Below are 14292 nucleotides of genomic sequence, written 5' to 3' on the forward strand. Positions count from 1 at the left end.
GCCTGCCTTCGCTTTCGCAGCGAAGAAAGCATCAGTGGTCTCGCACTTTTCGCGTGGAAGAGGCCATAGTCTTGTGACACAGTACTTTGTGCCAGACACGCGGTCGATCTCCCGCCGTACGTCTCAATCCGGTGGGAGTTGGGTCGGTGGGTGTTTGTTCACCACGTCCGCATACTCCGTCACTAAAGGATACACCGGATCCTTTGGGCTCTTAAGGATCTGATAACCCAAGCGCGTCTGAAGCTGCTTGCGCAACTCTTCTAAGACGTTCTCGTCCAAGACAGAGGAGGAGTTCGACTCTTCCCGAGTGGCCTCTCGTCTTATGAGCACCATCTCGGCAATATCCATTGCCTTGACGTTGGCCAGGAAAGACTCGGCCGTCATTTCCTCGAGGTTCAGTATCTCTGCAACCTTCAGTAACAGCTTTAAGTAGACACCAGATGCCGTTGACGGGTAGACCGGTCTCGCCATCGAAGATAAGACAACACTCTTCCGCCGGCCGTGTCGGAGGAGCCCGGGCCCGGGAGTCCGAGTCGCTTTAAGCGACGTCGATTTCTGATCCGACTTGACGTGGAACTTCGCTACCCATGTCTGGCGATGTCGTGATGTCGCGACATTCGAGGCACTCGAGGCCTCGTGCGGTACTATGTTACTCACACAGGAAGCGCACACCACGTCTTCCTCTTCAGTTAGGATATGGGCGACCGTGTGTGGAGTTCTGTTACCCACCTTGAACACGCTATTATCAGCGTTCGTGGCAGCTGCAGCTGTCTGCGGAACAATGTTACCAATTTGTGGACCTAAAGTACCCACTTCGTCAGCGTCTCCTAGCGCCGCCACCATCGAAGCTTCCTCGGAGTCGTCATATACGTCGACGACTCCCAAGAATCTGCCGGATGCTTTGGTACCCGGGCAGCCCTTGCGGGGCCCTCGGGTCCTGACAGATGTGGGAACATGACTCACCAATGCTCTATCAAAAATCGCAGGGCGGCTGGCACCGATTGCCTTGCCTAGCCAGTCGACCCAAGGCTCGTGCTTCTCGAGCCAGGGTATGCTCATGAGCAAATCGTAGGGATCAATGTCGAGAACAGTAAACTGGTTTGGGCTCTCGAAATCTTCAATCTTGACGGCCAGATCCATTTGGATGCTGGGGACAGTGACGACCTTACCGTCGGTCAGTCGCACTGACACCGTCCCGTTGCCTTTGCTTTCACTCAAAGCATCGGACAACTTGTTGCTATTACGAACAACCGTTTGGCGACGTGCGAATCTCTTCGACGTCCCAGAATCGATCACGATTCTAAAGGGGTGATCGTATCCCCGTGCACATCCGTGGACTACAAGCAGGCCCCGCTGCCCTTCGCCGATTTGAGAGTGCGAAGACTCTCAGGGGCTAAGTGTGGCTCGATCCATCCCGTACCTCTCTCGAAGACTTAGCTAAGCCCCCGTGGTACGCGCCACCCGCGTACCTCCCACGAAGACTCAGTTCTTCCATAGTAGGATGCCCCACCCCTACTGGTCTCCGGCATTCCCCTGACCCCGAGATCCTGGCTTTTGCCAGCGACCCTTTAGAACAGGCTTGGGGAAAGGCCACCTGCGGTGTCCCCCCCCCGGGGCTGTCACGCTGGAAGTGGATCAGCTTCCTGCAGCCGAAGCAGCGAATGTCGCGCTGTTCGGCGGACCCGGGCACCATGGGAACTGATCTGGAGGGGTTGCCCGGCCGGAATTTTAGACCAAATTCCCTGGTCACGCTGAGGCACGCGCCTGGCGATGGCTATATTCTTCTTGAAGGTCCACTTGAATCGCCTCTTCGAGGGTGCTTGACTGCACCCAAGACAGCTGAGTGCGCGCCGTGCCCACTCGAAGGCCATCCATGAGCACTGTCACCTTGATGTGCTCGTTGAGTGGGCTGCCCGCTGGAGACGCCGTGAGCTCCCGCATCTTTTGGACGTACTCGTGCTGCTAACGCCATTCATACTTACATGAGAGGAAGCGCGAGCGCTGTCGGTACTTGTTGCTCGCCGGGAGGAGCGCGGCTCGAAGCTGTTCGCACAGCTGACCCAGGATGTGAAACATCCAGGCGATGTCATCTCCCGCGTGTACGCCCAACTCTTAGCACGACGTTAAGGTTGGAGAGCGCAAAACAACGCGGAGTTGCTCGGTCGAGATCAGAGCCGCGTCTATCGTGAGCTCTACCCTCGAGCCCAGAGGTGAAGGTTCTTACCTTCCTTCCCTTCATACGGCTTCACCTCCAGCCGTATAGGCTTCGGGTGAGGCAGATTCGCTTCCGCCGCCGGAGCCTGCAGGTTCTCCCGCACATGCGTGATGAGCCCCCCTGCTCGTAGGCGTCAAACGCATTGACGCGCTTGAGCTACTCGGCCAGTGTTGACACCACCAGGCTCTGCAGGGCCTCCAATCCGAAGATGCCTGCCATCTTCCGAACCAACTCGAGCTGTGAGTCGTTCATATAGGAGAAGTCGTTTCTATCCATGGCAACGAACTTCGGAGAGGTTCAGGTAGTCTACCCGCGGTGGCGTGGATTGACTACGAGTGCTACCAAGTGTGACGGGGTCACACAGCACCTTGCGCTAGAGGAAGCTATCTTCCGAGAGTATACAAACTCTCAGTGAACGGCAGCTCACAGGTCCCCTTTTATCGAAAAGGGATAGAAGTGACCTAATTAAGCTAGAATGTAAATGAGTTTATTTATAGGTAGATAAAGCTTGGGTTTAATACAAACTATAAGTCACCTCTAGAAAAGCAATGTCATCAGCCAATGGTTGGCTTTGGACGACCTTGGTACTTTGTACCAAATAATCCCGAAGTATGACGTGTCGCACTTCATGTAGCCAGGGGTACACTTAAGGCTACGTACCCCGCTACACAGTTTAAGGTAAGCTGTAAGATGAATTTATTTATAGGTAGGCTAACCTTGAGTTAAATAAAGAAGCTATAAGTCACCTTAAGAAAAACTATATCAGGGAAAAACTATGGAGCTCGAGGTTTCGGAGCTGGAGGTTGCAAGAGAGGATCCATGAAACCTCAAATGAGTTATTGTTAGTACGTTACATTAACATAAAAACTTTATTTATTATTATTTGTACTCGAAGAGGAAAGCAATAATTTCTAATCTAAAAACAACCTATCATCCTGTAGTCCTGTGCATCTATTCTTATCGGGTCACCTTGATTCCACGGAGGCAAACACTCACTTTAAAAGATGCAGTCTGCGCAAACTGACTCGACCATCACGTTTGAGATCCCTGTACTGTCTGAACAAGAGTTTGATTCTTTTGATGACGCTGAGCTCGCTCTTCACACGTGGAACAAACAGCATGGACTTGAGGTGACTCGGGCGCACAACAAGAAGAACAAGCTCAAGGTGATACGCCAACGAGACTACCAGTGCGACCGCAACGGTAAAACACAAAATAATCGAGGTCTCAGAGAAAATGAGCGAGTTCGGACTGCGCGTGGAACCAGTAAAACGGGCTGCTCTATGAAGATCCGTCTAGAAGCTGTCGACCCCAACAATTGTGCGGGAAAATGGAAAATAATTCACTTGAACGGCTCAAAATTGCACAACCATCCAGCATCTCGTGATCCAAGCGTCCACCCAGGGCACCGCCGTCGTGATTTAGAGCGACACATTACTGGTCAAATTTCGAGCTTGGATTTGGTTGCTTCTCAATCGGCTGTCGGGGTTTCTCCGGAGGTCGTTATGGCAACTTTGCTACATGCTGATCCCGCTTCCTCTGTGACGTCAAAGGACATTGCTAACAGATAAAATTTCGACCGACGTGAGGAATTATCAAACGACACACCGACTGAAGTTCTTTTGAAGAAGCTAGAAGGGAATAATTTTTTCTATAAGTACGAGATCAACCCGGACACTTCTCGGCTGCAGTACCTCTTCTGGTCACATCCCGATATTCGCCAGTTTCACAAGTTGTTTTCTAACGTGTTAATTGTGGATTGCACATACAAAACCAATCGATACGACCTTCCTTTACTGAACATCATCGCCATGACGAATATGAACACAGTGCTACCTATAGTTTTTTTCCCGTTACATAGCCCCAAGTGTACCCCTGGCTACATTTAAGATACCTGGTACATGGTACCAGGGTCGTCAAAGGCAACCCATTGGCTGATGATATAGGGGAAAACTATGGAGCTCGAGGTTTCGGAGCTCGAGGTTCACATGTTTGCCTCAAAGAGGAAATGAGTGCATCTGTTTTTGAAATTTGAAATTTCTGCACTCATTCATTTTTATTAGCTGATTTATGTATCTCATTCTATCAATCGTCGATTTAATGAAAATAAAAACTTCTAGTATTTAGTATTATATCTGGTTCAATCAATCAAGTGTAATCGGTTCTTGTTTTTCAGTTCTCATTCGGCCATGGGTGGCAAACCGAAGAAGGCTGCAGACAAGCGCTGCCCCAAATGCAAGAAGACATTCGCAAGCTCTTATTCTATGAAGCGACACCTAAAGAAGAAAAACAAATGTGATAAGCGGTCGGTGAAGAAGCGTGTTGCAGAGAAGAAGGCGAGGCGTAAAGTTCAAAACAAGGCCTACTACAACCGGCGCAAGTGGAACATCTCGCTTGCACGAATGCCGACGAGCAAGGTCCTCGACGTTCTCTTGAGCGAAATTCCGGGCACCTCTGAGATTGTATCGCTAAATCTAGCCGAGCGTCTCTGTCTACTTAAGCAAAACGCAGGGCTTTCTACCTCCGACACTTTGAGCACGCAGCTTACCACTCGCCTCGAGCTTTTAAACCGCTAAGCCGAGCAGCCTAATAAAAAATAAAACTTCCCAGATTTTCTTTAAAGCAAAACAAATATAATTTTATAAAATTTAGCCTTTGATAGAGTTTTTAAGTCAATACAGAAAGTAATAGTAACAGGAACATGCTCATTCCATCACTCATCGTCGCTGACCTGCATTCAATATCCATTTTAGCCATGGCTAATAAGCGACTTCGGGAGCCACGCAGCTACAACCCCTGTGATTCAATTCTACGTGTTTCGAAGAGACAGAAAACATTATCAGCTAAAGCGGCGGGTGGAGAAGACACAGAAGAAGAAGCGCTCCGCGGATGGCACTCACGGAGAGGAATTGACACCTACCTTGATGGAGGGTCAGTAAGCGCGATCCTCGACAACCTCTTAACCAAAATACCCAACAGTTCGGAGATCGTCACAGTCAATCTGCAAGAGCGGCTTCGTCGGATAAAACACAACACAGGGCTTTCTACCACCGACACTTTGATCAAACAGCTTATGGCCCGCTTAGAAACTTTAAATCGCTAATAAGAACACAAAAGATAGGTAGGATGCATAAAACAAAAGGTCAAAAGAGAAGATCATTAAAAAATGAATAAATTTGATTTTGATAAAATAAAATCAAATTTGGTCTAAGTTGTAATTATAAATCGGTGCACACTTTTCAGTCTTATTTTTCTCACAAGTATCTCTTACATTTACAGTATATGATCTTAATGACACCGCAACACTTCTAAGAGCACAAATATTGCTCTTAATTTTCGAAATAACATCTTACCAAGAATTTCATACAACTGAATTCATAAAACATAACCGTTTTTTTTAATTAAAAAATGAATGAGCGTTATTAAATGGAGTTTTTGTGGCATCGTTGCGGAGGAGTTCATCTAGTACGGTCTGTTTCCAGCAAAACCCCAGGTTCGTGGTGGTAGATAATCCTCCAAATAGGTGGATCGACCTCAGCACTCTGTGTTTGACTAGCAAGTACTGTCGAAAGTGCCGGAAGTATCGGTTGGAAAGTGACGTTTGCTAGGAGCGACGGGGGTGAAGCAGGATGATTTTGGTCGATTCGCTCACTCAGTGTGGGTTCTCGAGCTGTACCAGAGTCTCCGTGGTTCTTCTTGTGGCTTGACGTCTTGCGGCGTTTAGGCCTGCTTCATCGTGCTGGTGCAGGCTCTAGAACTCTCCTTTCTCGCTCTTGATCACGGCCTCTCCACGTCAACCAGTGCCAATGAAATTGCTCCAAGAGTAATTTTTGTTGACGTTCAGACTTGATCAGAACAATCAAGTCATGGACACAAGGTCTGCCTCTCGTACGTTTGAAGGTTCCTGAACATGGCTCTGTGTGTAGTCCCCTCCTGACTATTCGCAAGGCTTCCTTCCAAAGAGCCTCTGTTTCAAGGAGCGCAATCTGCTTACAAGCAGTACCACCGCAGAGTAGCGATCATCTTGTAGTGCGTGAGGTATTTTAGAGAAGTCCCTTTCAGTAGCGAGGCTCACGTTACGTATGCACGTTTTTCACCAGGGGAGCATTTTTGCGAACACCTTGTACAAGTCTCCTCGAGACGTCTCAAGCCAAGCTTTGCATTTGGCGTGGGTACCTTCTACCGCCGATGTGTCTCGGTATCCAAAGTGCAAGTATTGGGACGTCCAGCATGCAACCAGCTTCTCCTTGTATTTCCACCAGTGTAATTCCAAGTAATCCGCAAATTCCGAGCTCATCGCTCTAATCAATTTCCGATTTTCTTCAAATGTCGGTTCATCAGTCGAATCAACCGTGTTGTGAAACAATTCCATAAATTGATCTGTGGCTACACTGTTTTGAAATTTGTCCTGACCAGGTGCTGGGTTTACGACTTCGACTTGACCGAAAACCGTTCTGGTCTTGGCCAACACGTTTCGATTCGGCAGATATGCGCAGGTACGTTTCGAAACTTAAAGTCGATAGCATTCATACAGGCAAGAGCGCGATCAGTTAGAATTACGGAAGGACTCGTAGCACCATTGGATGTCATTAACTCGGAGAGTTGTGTGAGAGCCCAAGTAAAATCTGCTTCGGTCTCACCGGGAAGCCAGCACTGTGCAATAGGTAGCACTGTGTTCATATTCGTCATGGCGATGATGTTCAGTAAAGGAAGGTCGTATCGATTGGTTTTGTATGTGCAATCCATAATTAACACGTTAGAAAACAACTTGTGAAACTGGCGAATATCGGGATGTGACCAGAAGAGGTACTGCAGCCGAGAAGTGTCCGGGTTGATCTCGTACTTATAGAAAAAATTATTCCCTTCTAGCTTCTTCAAAAGAACTTCAGTCGGTGTGTCGTTTGATAATTCCTCACGTCGGTCGAAATTTTATCTGTTAGCAATGTCCTTTGACGTCACAGAGGAAGCGGGATCAGCATGTAGCAAAGTTGCCATAACGACCTCCGGAGAAACCCCGACAGCCGATTGAGAAGCAACCAAATCCAAGCTCGAAATTTGACCAGTAATGTGTCGCTCTAAATCACGACGGCGGTGCCCTGGGTGGACGCTTGGATCACGAGATGCTGGATGGTTGTGCAATTTTGAACCGTTCAAGTGAATTATTTTCCATTTTCCCGCACAATTGTTGGGGTCGACAGCTTCTAGACGGATCTTCATAGAGCAGCCCGTTTTACTGGTTCCACGCGCAGTCCGAACTCGCTCATTTTCTCTGAGACCTCGATTATTTTGTGTTTTACCGTTGCGGTCGCACTGGTAGTCTCGTTGGCGTATCACCTTGAGCTTGTTCTTCTTGTTGTGCGCCCGAGTCACCTCAAGTCCATGCTGTTTGTTCCACGTGTGAAGAGCGAGCTCAGCGTCATCAAAAGAATCAAACTCTTGTTCAGACAGTACAGGGATCTCAAACGTGATGGTCGAGTCAGTTTGCGCAGACTGCATCTTTTAAAGTGAGTGTTTGCCTCCGTGGAATCAAGGCGACCCGATAAGAATAGATGCACAGGACTACAGGATGATAGGTTGTTTTTAGATTAGAAATTATTGCTTTCCTCTTCGAGTACAAATAATAATGAATAAAGTTTTTATGTTAATATTTTAAGTGTAACGTACTAACAATAACTCATTTGAGGTTTCATGGATCCTCTCTTGCAACCTCGATCTCCGAAACCTCGAGCTCCATAGTTTTTCCCCTATGTAACGCGTTGCAAAATTGGTCGTTCACAGTACAGTACCAAAAATATTCCCGACCGACCGACCGACCGAACACACATTTTTGCCGTCCGTTTGCGCGAGCGTTTTAGCCAATAGTAGCACCGATCCATTTTCTTCCAGAAGAATCCGTTTCGCCTCTCTCCTACTTTTGACCTGCAGTCTGTATGGCGGTGAGTCGCCCGCTGGCCTCATATTTGGATGCCATCTCACCCGAGCAAGTGGCCCAAAACTGCAGAGACTTACAAATACAAAGACAAAACCTACATTCTGGCATGGCCCCCGCCCCAATGGGTTTAAACGACACACGAGCTTTGTCGTGTGAGGGCGGGAAATCTCCGGCTGCCTTTGAGCTTCAGGCTTCCGAGCAGCTCGCGCCCACACTGGAGCCGAGTGGCGGGAGCCTGGCTACTCCTGCGCCCGCGAACGCCACGATGACTCCGCATGGTGTGAAGCGCGCGCTGGGCGCCACGCCTACGTTCGTACTAAGCGACAAAAAGCTGAAGCTTGAAGTGAAAGAGCGCGAGCTCTGTGTCCAGGAAACGGAAGATGGAAACGCTGAAGCTGTTGTTATCCGCAGACAGCGGCGCCTTGCTGTTCGTAGCGGCAGTCGCAGTGCTGCCTTGTCACCTCTGAACTCCGCATCAGCCGAGCAAATCCGGCAGCACCTTCGAGACGTACGGCGTGAGCTGTTTCTGCGGCCGCTGCTGGCTATCGTGTCCAAGCTCATGTTCCACAAGGGGAACCACGGCTTTTTCAATGTGCGGGTAGACCCAGAGGTGTGGAACATTCCGCACTACTTCGAAGTTGTCAAGCATCCCATGGACTTGGCTATCGTCAAAAACAAATGCTTGAATCTCGAATATGCCACGGCTGACGAATGTGCAGATGCGATCCGCCTCGTGTTTAACAACGCCTGCCTGTTTAACCCACCGGGACACATTGTACACGAGTCGGCGGCAATGTTGCTCAAGGAATTTGAGGCAGACTACGCAAAGTATAAGGCCAAAGCTGAAGCGATGACCAAGCGTCGTGATGAACACTCGTGCCCATTCTGCCTCGATAACGTATGTGGGATGTGCAATGAGAAGTGCATCAATTTCGAGCCGCCGTTCGTTATGTGCTCAGGGGCGTGCCGCCAGCGCATTAAACGCCATGCAGTGTACTACAAGACCCCCGATGGACAGTACCACTGGTGCTCCAAGTGCTTCACCTCACTTCCCAAGGAACTAACTATAAAGGTATTACCTTCTACGATTACAGACCATGAACACCCCACTCCATCGACAGACAATACATTGTCGAAGTTTGCTCTGCTGAAGGCCAAATTTATGGATGAGCTGACGGAGCCTTGGGTGCAGTGTGACCAATGTAGCGGCTGGGTGCATCAGATCTGTGCGCTGTTCAATGCCTGCGAGAACGCTGATGAAGAGGAAGAAGTGATGTACACGTGTCCGCTCTGTCGTCTTGAGGAGCTTGATGCAGAGGAAAAGAACAACGAGCTGGGTATGTCTCCGATGGAAACATCCGTCGAGGATTTCCCTGTGAAAGTTGGTAAAGACTTGTTGGGGTCTCACAGTCCCGCGCTCAAGCGCAGACCGTTCACTAAAGATTTTACACGAGCGCTTGGGTTTGATGAGCAGATCGAAGAAAAGGTGTTTGACTATTTGACACGAGTAGATTTAGATGCCGTGGACGCGAGCACTGCGTCTAGTTTCGTGACAAGCCAAAATCTACAGTCGTGTGGTGTATCGCGGTTTATGCAGAAGTGGGTGCAGCAGCATTTGGAAAATCTCGGCGAACACGAAGCAGCACAATCCATTGTTGTGAAAGTAGTGTCCTCGATCAAAAGCTCGTGTCACGTGAGCTCCGTTGTGCGCGAGAACTTTCGGTCTGCATCGCAAGAGGTAAGCTCAGGCTGTCTTTTAGCTGAAGTGTTCACGAACTAACCTTTTGATCTTACTTAATTAGTTCCCACAAACCATCGATTACACCTCGAAGGTCATCTTCGTCTTTCAGATGATTAACGGTGTCGAAGTCTGCATCTTTTCTATGTAAGTGGATTCATTTTCATGTATTCGTTGAATTTCTAGTGATGGAAGCTCATTTCGTTGCTTGGTGCATTCAGGTATGTTCAGGAGTATGATAAGTACTGCCAGGTGCCTGTCAACCGCAACCGGACGTACATTGCGTACCTTGATAGTCTGGTGTACATGCGTCCGCGTCATGTACGTACGAGCTTGTATCACCAGATCCTCATCTCGTACCTGGCTTCTTGCAAAGCCAAGGGATACGAGTATGCACATATTTGGGCATGCCCTACCACGCGTGGCGGTGATTTCATTTATTGGTGCCATCCTTCTTTTCAGAAAAACCCAGGCAAAGAGCGCCTTCTGCAGTGGTACCTGATTATGGCCAAAAAGGCGAAGGAGCTGGGAGTCGTGTTTGCTTGCGACGACCTGTACAAACACGGATTCGAGCTCCTGGAAGAAACTCTTGATACGCAGCTCCCCCCATACTTTGACGGCGACTACTGGCCCAGCGAAGCCGAGCGGGTTGCTGCCTCACCTCCAAAGAGGGGAAGAAAGGAAGCAAACACTGCAGGCGTGAGCAGTGCAAAGTTCCGCAAGAAAGTCAGTGAATCGGTGAAGTCGGCATGCGAGTCACTCTTTGTCATTGCCTTGCAACCAACGTGCGCCGCCTGTAAGCAGCTGATAGTCAACGCTGCTTACTGGCGAGCGATCAATGTAGACGCATACTACTGCAGCAAGTGCCAGGGTGCAGTAGCGGAGGCAATCGCTCCTGCTTCTGGACAGAAGGCGGTGCTTACTAAAGTTGCTCCGGCCAACTTCGCTGAAGCCTGCAGCAATAGCAAGACGGAGGAACTGGAGATGTCGTGCCCGTTCCTTGACTGCCGCCCCAATATGCTAAAGAATTGTGAAGAGCACCACTACCAGTTCGACAGCTTCCGACGTGCAAAGTACTCAACTATGATGCTCGTCTACCAGATCTTCTCTACACAGCGCTCTGCCTAGTGCGCTTCATCTCTTGATAGTACAGGTACTTGCGTTACCATCCTTCTCAAGACTTTGATACTACTACTAGTAGTAGTTGTATTTGTTTAGTACAAGAAGAAAAACAGAAAATAAATGGGAATCCATGTTTGCGTGGAAGACAAGAAGAATTCATTAAACAATCAGCACCTACTATGATCATTCTTCACTCGAATAAAAGTGGAAGCGGTGCGGTATCGGCCGTAGAATCATGCTTGAGGTTCTCTGCGTCAAGCCACTTCTCGTATTGCTTGCAAAAGTTGACAGGATCCAGCTTAATTGCACTGTACATCTTCGCCAAGCGTCCGCCATCGGAGATGAACAAGTCCGAGTCTAGCTCCTTACGATCCTCACAAATCATCGAAGCCCCAGCAGGAAGCGGTTTGACACCTCCAAATGGAGAATCGAAGTAGTGCTTGTGATGATACGCTTGCATCTCTCCAAAAATAAGCCGCTCGACCGAGTCCTGGGTCGGAGGTTTATTCAGATCGTCGTCCTCATAGTGCAGCCAGTCATCATCGAGCTCTGGTCGCACGTGAAGATAGATCTCGGTGAGCATGCTGAAACACGTGTACTTCTTCACCCACTGTGTGCAGCATACAAAAAAAACACAAGTTAATGAACAAATGCCATCTTACATAAGCGCTCCAAAAAAATTAACACAGCAAACCTGGTGGCCTAAATACTTTGCTTGAGACTTCACGAGTTTAAGAGCATATAGTCGCGGCAACGGGATCTGCAAAGCTACCACGCGCTGTGCCCACGAAAAAGACAGCGCGTAAAACCAGTCAGTATGAAAACAAGCACAAGAAAGAAGAATTAACTCCCAACGTCCGACATACCTTTAGCCAGACGATTGTTTGCCCTCGGCAAAGAGCATTTTTGATGATGTTGGGTTTCCTCTTGGTCAGCTTCTGCAAAATTCGCAAAATGCTCGTGATCGTCCTTGTAGACTGAATAGAATACTCGTTCATGTCTTCCTCAAAGCGGATGGTGCGCTTTTCCAACTCCTTTTCAAGCCCATAGAACCCAGTCTTTGCTTCATCGGACTCTTGACGAGATACCTGAAGGTACGTACCAATATCCTTATTCATGAACTTTGTCATCGTTGCCAGCACGTTGGCCTCCAAGAAAAACTGCATAAAGTACTCGGCCTTGCACGCATGACTTGCGCGGAAGTGTTTGTAAATCAGCAGGATGATCAAGTTTGACACGTCAAGGACAATTGCCTTCTCGCGAAGAATCCACTTCCAGAATTGATTATCGTTGCTGGTCTCGCCGCCAGGAGCAGAAAAGTCGGTCATACCGTATTGCTCAGCACCTGAGGGTCGTCGCGAGTAAAACGTCTTCTTATCACGCGCATTGAGCGCGCTACCACAAGACAGAGTCACGAGGTTTCCCAGGAACGTAGTGTAGTCGCGCATACAGGGCAGGAACAGCTGATACAGCGTCTCTACACGCACTTCCCATTCGTCATCGAGTGTGTCGAGCGGCTTTATTGCAAGATCAGCATCACTAGACTGCTGTGACTTCAGCTCGTAGTTAGCCCTGTGCAGATATCTATTGTGGATCCCCTCGCGTTTCTTCGCGAACTTTTTCTTTTGAAGGTAGTACGGGTCCTGTGGATCAAGTTGAATCGTGTCGTTGTACGGCTTGAACGTCTTGCAGTGCAGCACGCCCTCAGCATCGTCCTTAAGAATGGAAGGGTCGATGTCACTCTGCTCACGACGCAGGCGTTTCAGTGCATTAAGTTCGTCGAATCCGCCCAATACAGCAGAGAACCACTCGTAAAAGAGCAGTAGCAATCTCTTGATGGGGAATCCAGGAAGCACATTGAGCTGGCTGAGGCAGTCCAGGATAGACACCAGCGAGTATGACGGGCCCATGATGCCGATCATCATGAGCTGTCGGTCGAACACGGCGTTCTTCTTGTGCGCGTTGAAGATAATCAGAAGATACACGAGCACCATGTCCTGCTGAAGGTCGTTGATGAGCACGTCCACCTGATCCAGGTCCAAATGCTGAAAATTTAGGCCTCGGAACGCATGTATCGAGCGTTGAAGACGCTCGGTGAATACTGTGAGAGCGCCGCACTCCTGCAGCAGCTCGTTGTTCGCTTTAGCAATCTCCACTTGGGCTTGGACACCCCCGCGACCAGACGATGACACACCACTGCTAGCCGCAGTGCGAATCGTGCCCTCAGACAGCAGAAGTAGCTCGCGTCTAGCACGGTAGCTCTTATCCAACGTGCGCACGTTGGCTGCCGACGTGTTCTCCATCTGGTTCACCAGGATGCACACGCGCTCGCGGGACTTTCGACGCGACACCATGATCTTTTCCCAGCGTCGCACGGCATCACCGTCTACTTCCGGGTCCACAGCCTCCTCGTGCACATATGAACAGAAAAAATAAGCGAGTTTCTCCTGGAGCGACAGCTCCTTGAGCAACTCGTCCTTCTCCATGCTCGAACAACAACTACGATGTAACACACAACATCAGAGTAAAACCTCAGCAGAGGTTATTTCGTGACTCTTAGTCAATTTTTTTCTATTTTTTTGACAGGAAATATTACGATTAAAGCGTAGTGAACCTTGAGCGTTGGTTGATAGGGTACGATGGCGGCGGGTGGCGAGAAATGGCGGAGGAGGTTTGGTTTCTGATTTTTAACGTGTACCCCTGGCTACATGAAGTGTGACACGTCACACTTGAGTATCAGGAGTGTCCATAATATTGCTATTTTTGTCGGCTTTGGGCCAACTGAGTAAACCTCCGCTCAACCCACACCTCCACTTGATTGGACATAATTAAAGGGGTACATGTAACGGGGTACGTAGCCCTAAGTGTACCCTGGTTACATGAAGTGTGACACTTCACACTTCAGGAGTATGACACGTCATACTCCGAGATATTTGGTACAAGGTACCAAGGTCGTTCAAAGCCAACCATTGGTTAAATGACATTGCATTTCTATAGGTAACTAACAGTTTGTATTAAACCCAAACTTAATCTACCTATAAATATACTCAGTTTACAATCTACCTTATTTGGGTCACTTCGCTCTCTTTAATAAAAGAGGGGACCTGTGAACTGCCGTTCACTGAGAGTTTGTATACTCTCGGAAGATAACTTCCTCTTGCGCGAGGTGCTGTGTGACCCCGTTACACTTGGTAGCACTTGTAGTCAATCCACGCCATCGCGGGTAGACTACCTGAGCCTCCGAAGTTCGTTGCCATGGATAGGAACGACTTCTCCCATTTGAAC

General features: G+C 48.8%; 3 protein-coding genes across 3 annotated transcripts; 2 read left to right on the top strand and 1 right to left on the bottom strand.

The window, feature by feature from the left end:
- Positions 1-4404: 4404 nt before the first annotated feature.
- On the top strand, positions 4405-4791 carry PITG_18026 (uncharacterized protein; the record flags this gene model as incomplete). Its single annotated transcript, XM_002997910.1, has 1 exon — positions 4405-4791. One exon carries the CDS (start codon positions 4405-4407, stop codon positions 4789-4791), a length of 387 nt encoding a protein of 128 aa, XP_002997956.1.
- Positions 4792-8253: 3462 nt separating this feature from the next.
- PITG_18027 (histone acetyltransferase, putative) lies at positions 8254-11140 on the top strand (the record flags this gene model as incomplete). The annotated part of the gene is made up of 3 exons (XM_002997911.1): positions 8254-9885; positions 9950-10032; positions 10107-11140. The coding sequence occupies 3 exons, from the start codon at positions 8254-8256 to the stop codon at positions 11011-11013; spliced, it is 2622 nt and encodes an 873-aa protein (XP_002997957.1).
- Positions 11141-11197: 57 nt separating this feature from the next.
- On the bottom strand, positions 11198-13493 carry PITG_18028 (uncharacterized protein; the record flags this gene model as incomplete). The annotated part of the gene is made up of 3 exons (XM_002997912.1): positions 11198-11617; positions 11702-11785; positions 11874-13493. The coding sequence occupies 3 exons, from the start codon at positions 13491-13493 to the stop codon at positions 11198-11200; spliced, it is 2124 nt and encodes a 707-aa protein (XP_002997958.1).
- Between the last annotated feature and the right edge of the window lie 799 nt (positions 13494-14292).

The sequence above is a fragment of the Phytophthora infestans genome, genomic scaffold (assembly GCF_000142945.1).
Source record: "Phytophthora infestans T30-4 supercont1.65 genomic scaffold, whole genome shotgun sequence".
Taxonomy (NCBI): domain Eukaryota; phylum Oomycota; class Peronosporomycetes; order Peronosporales; family Peronosporaceae; genus Phytophthora; species Phytophthora infestans.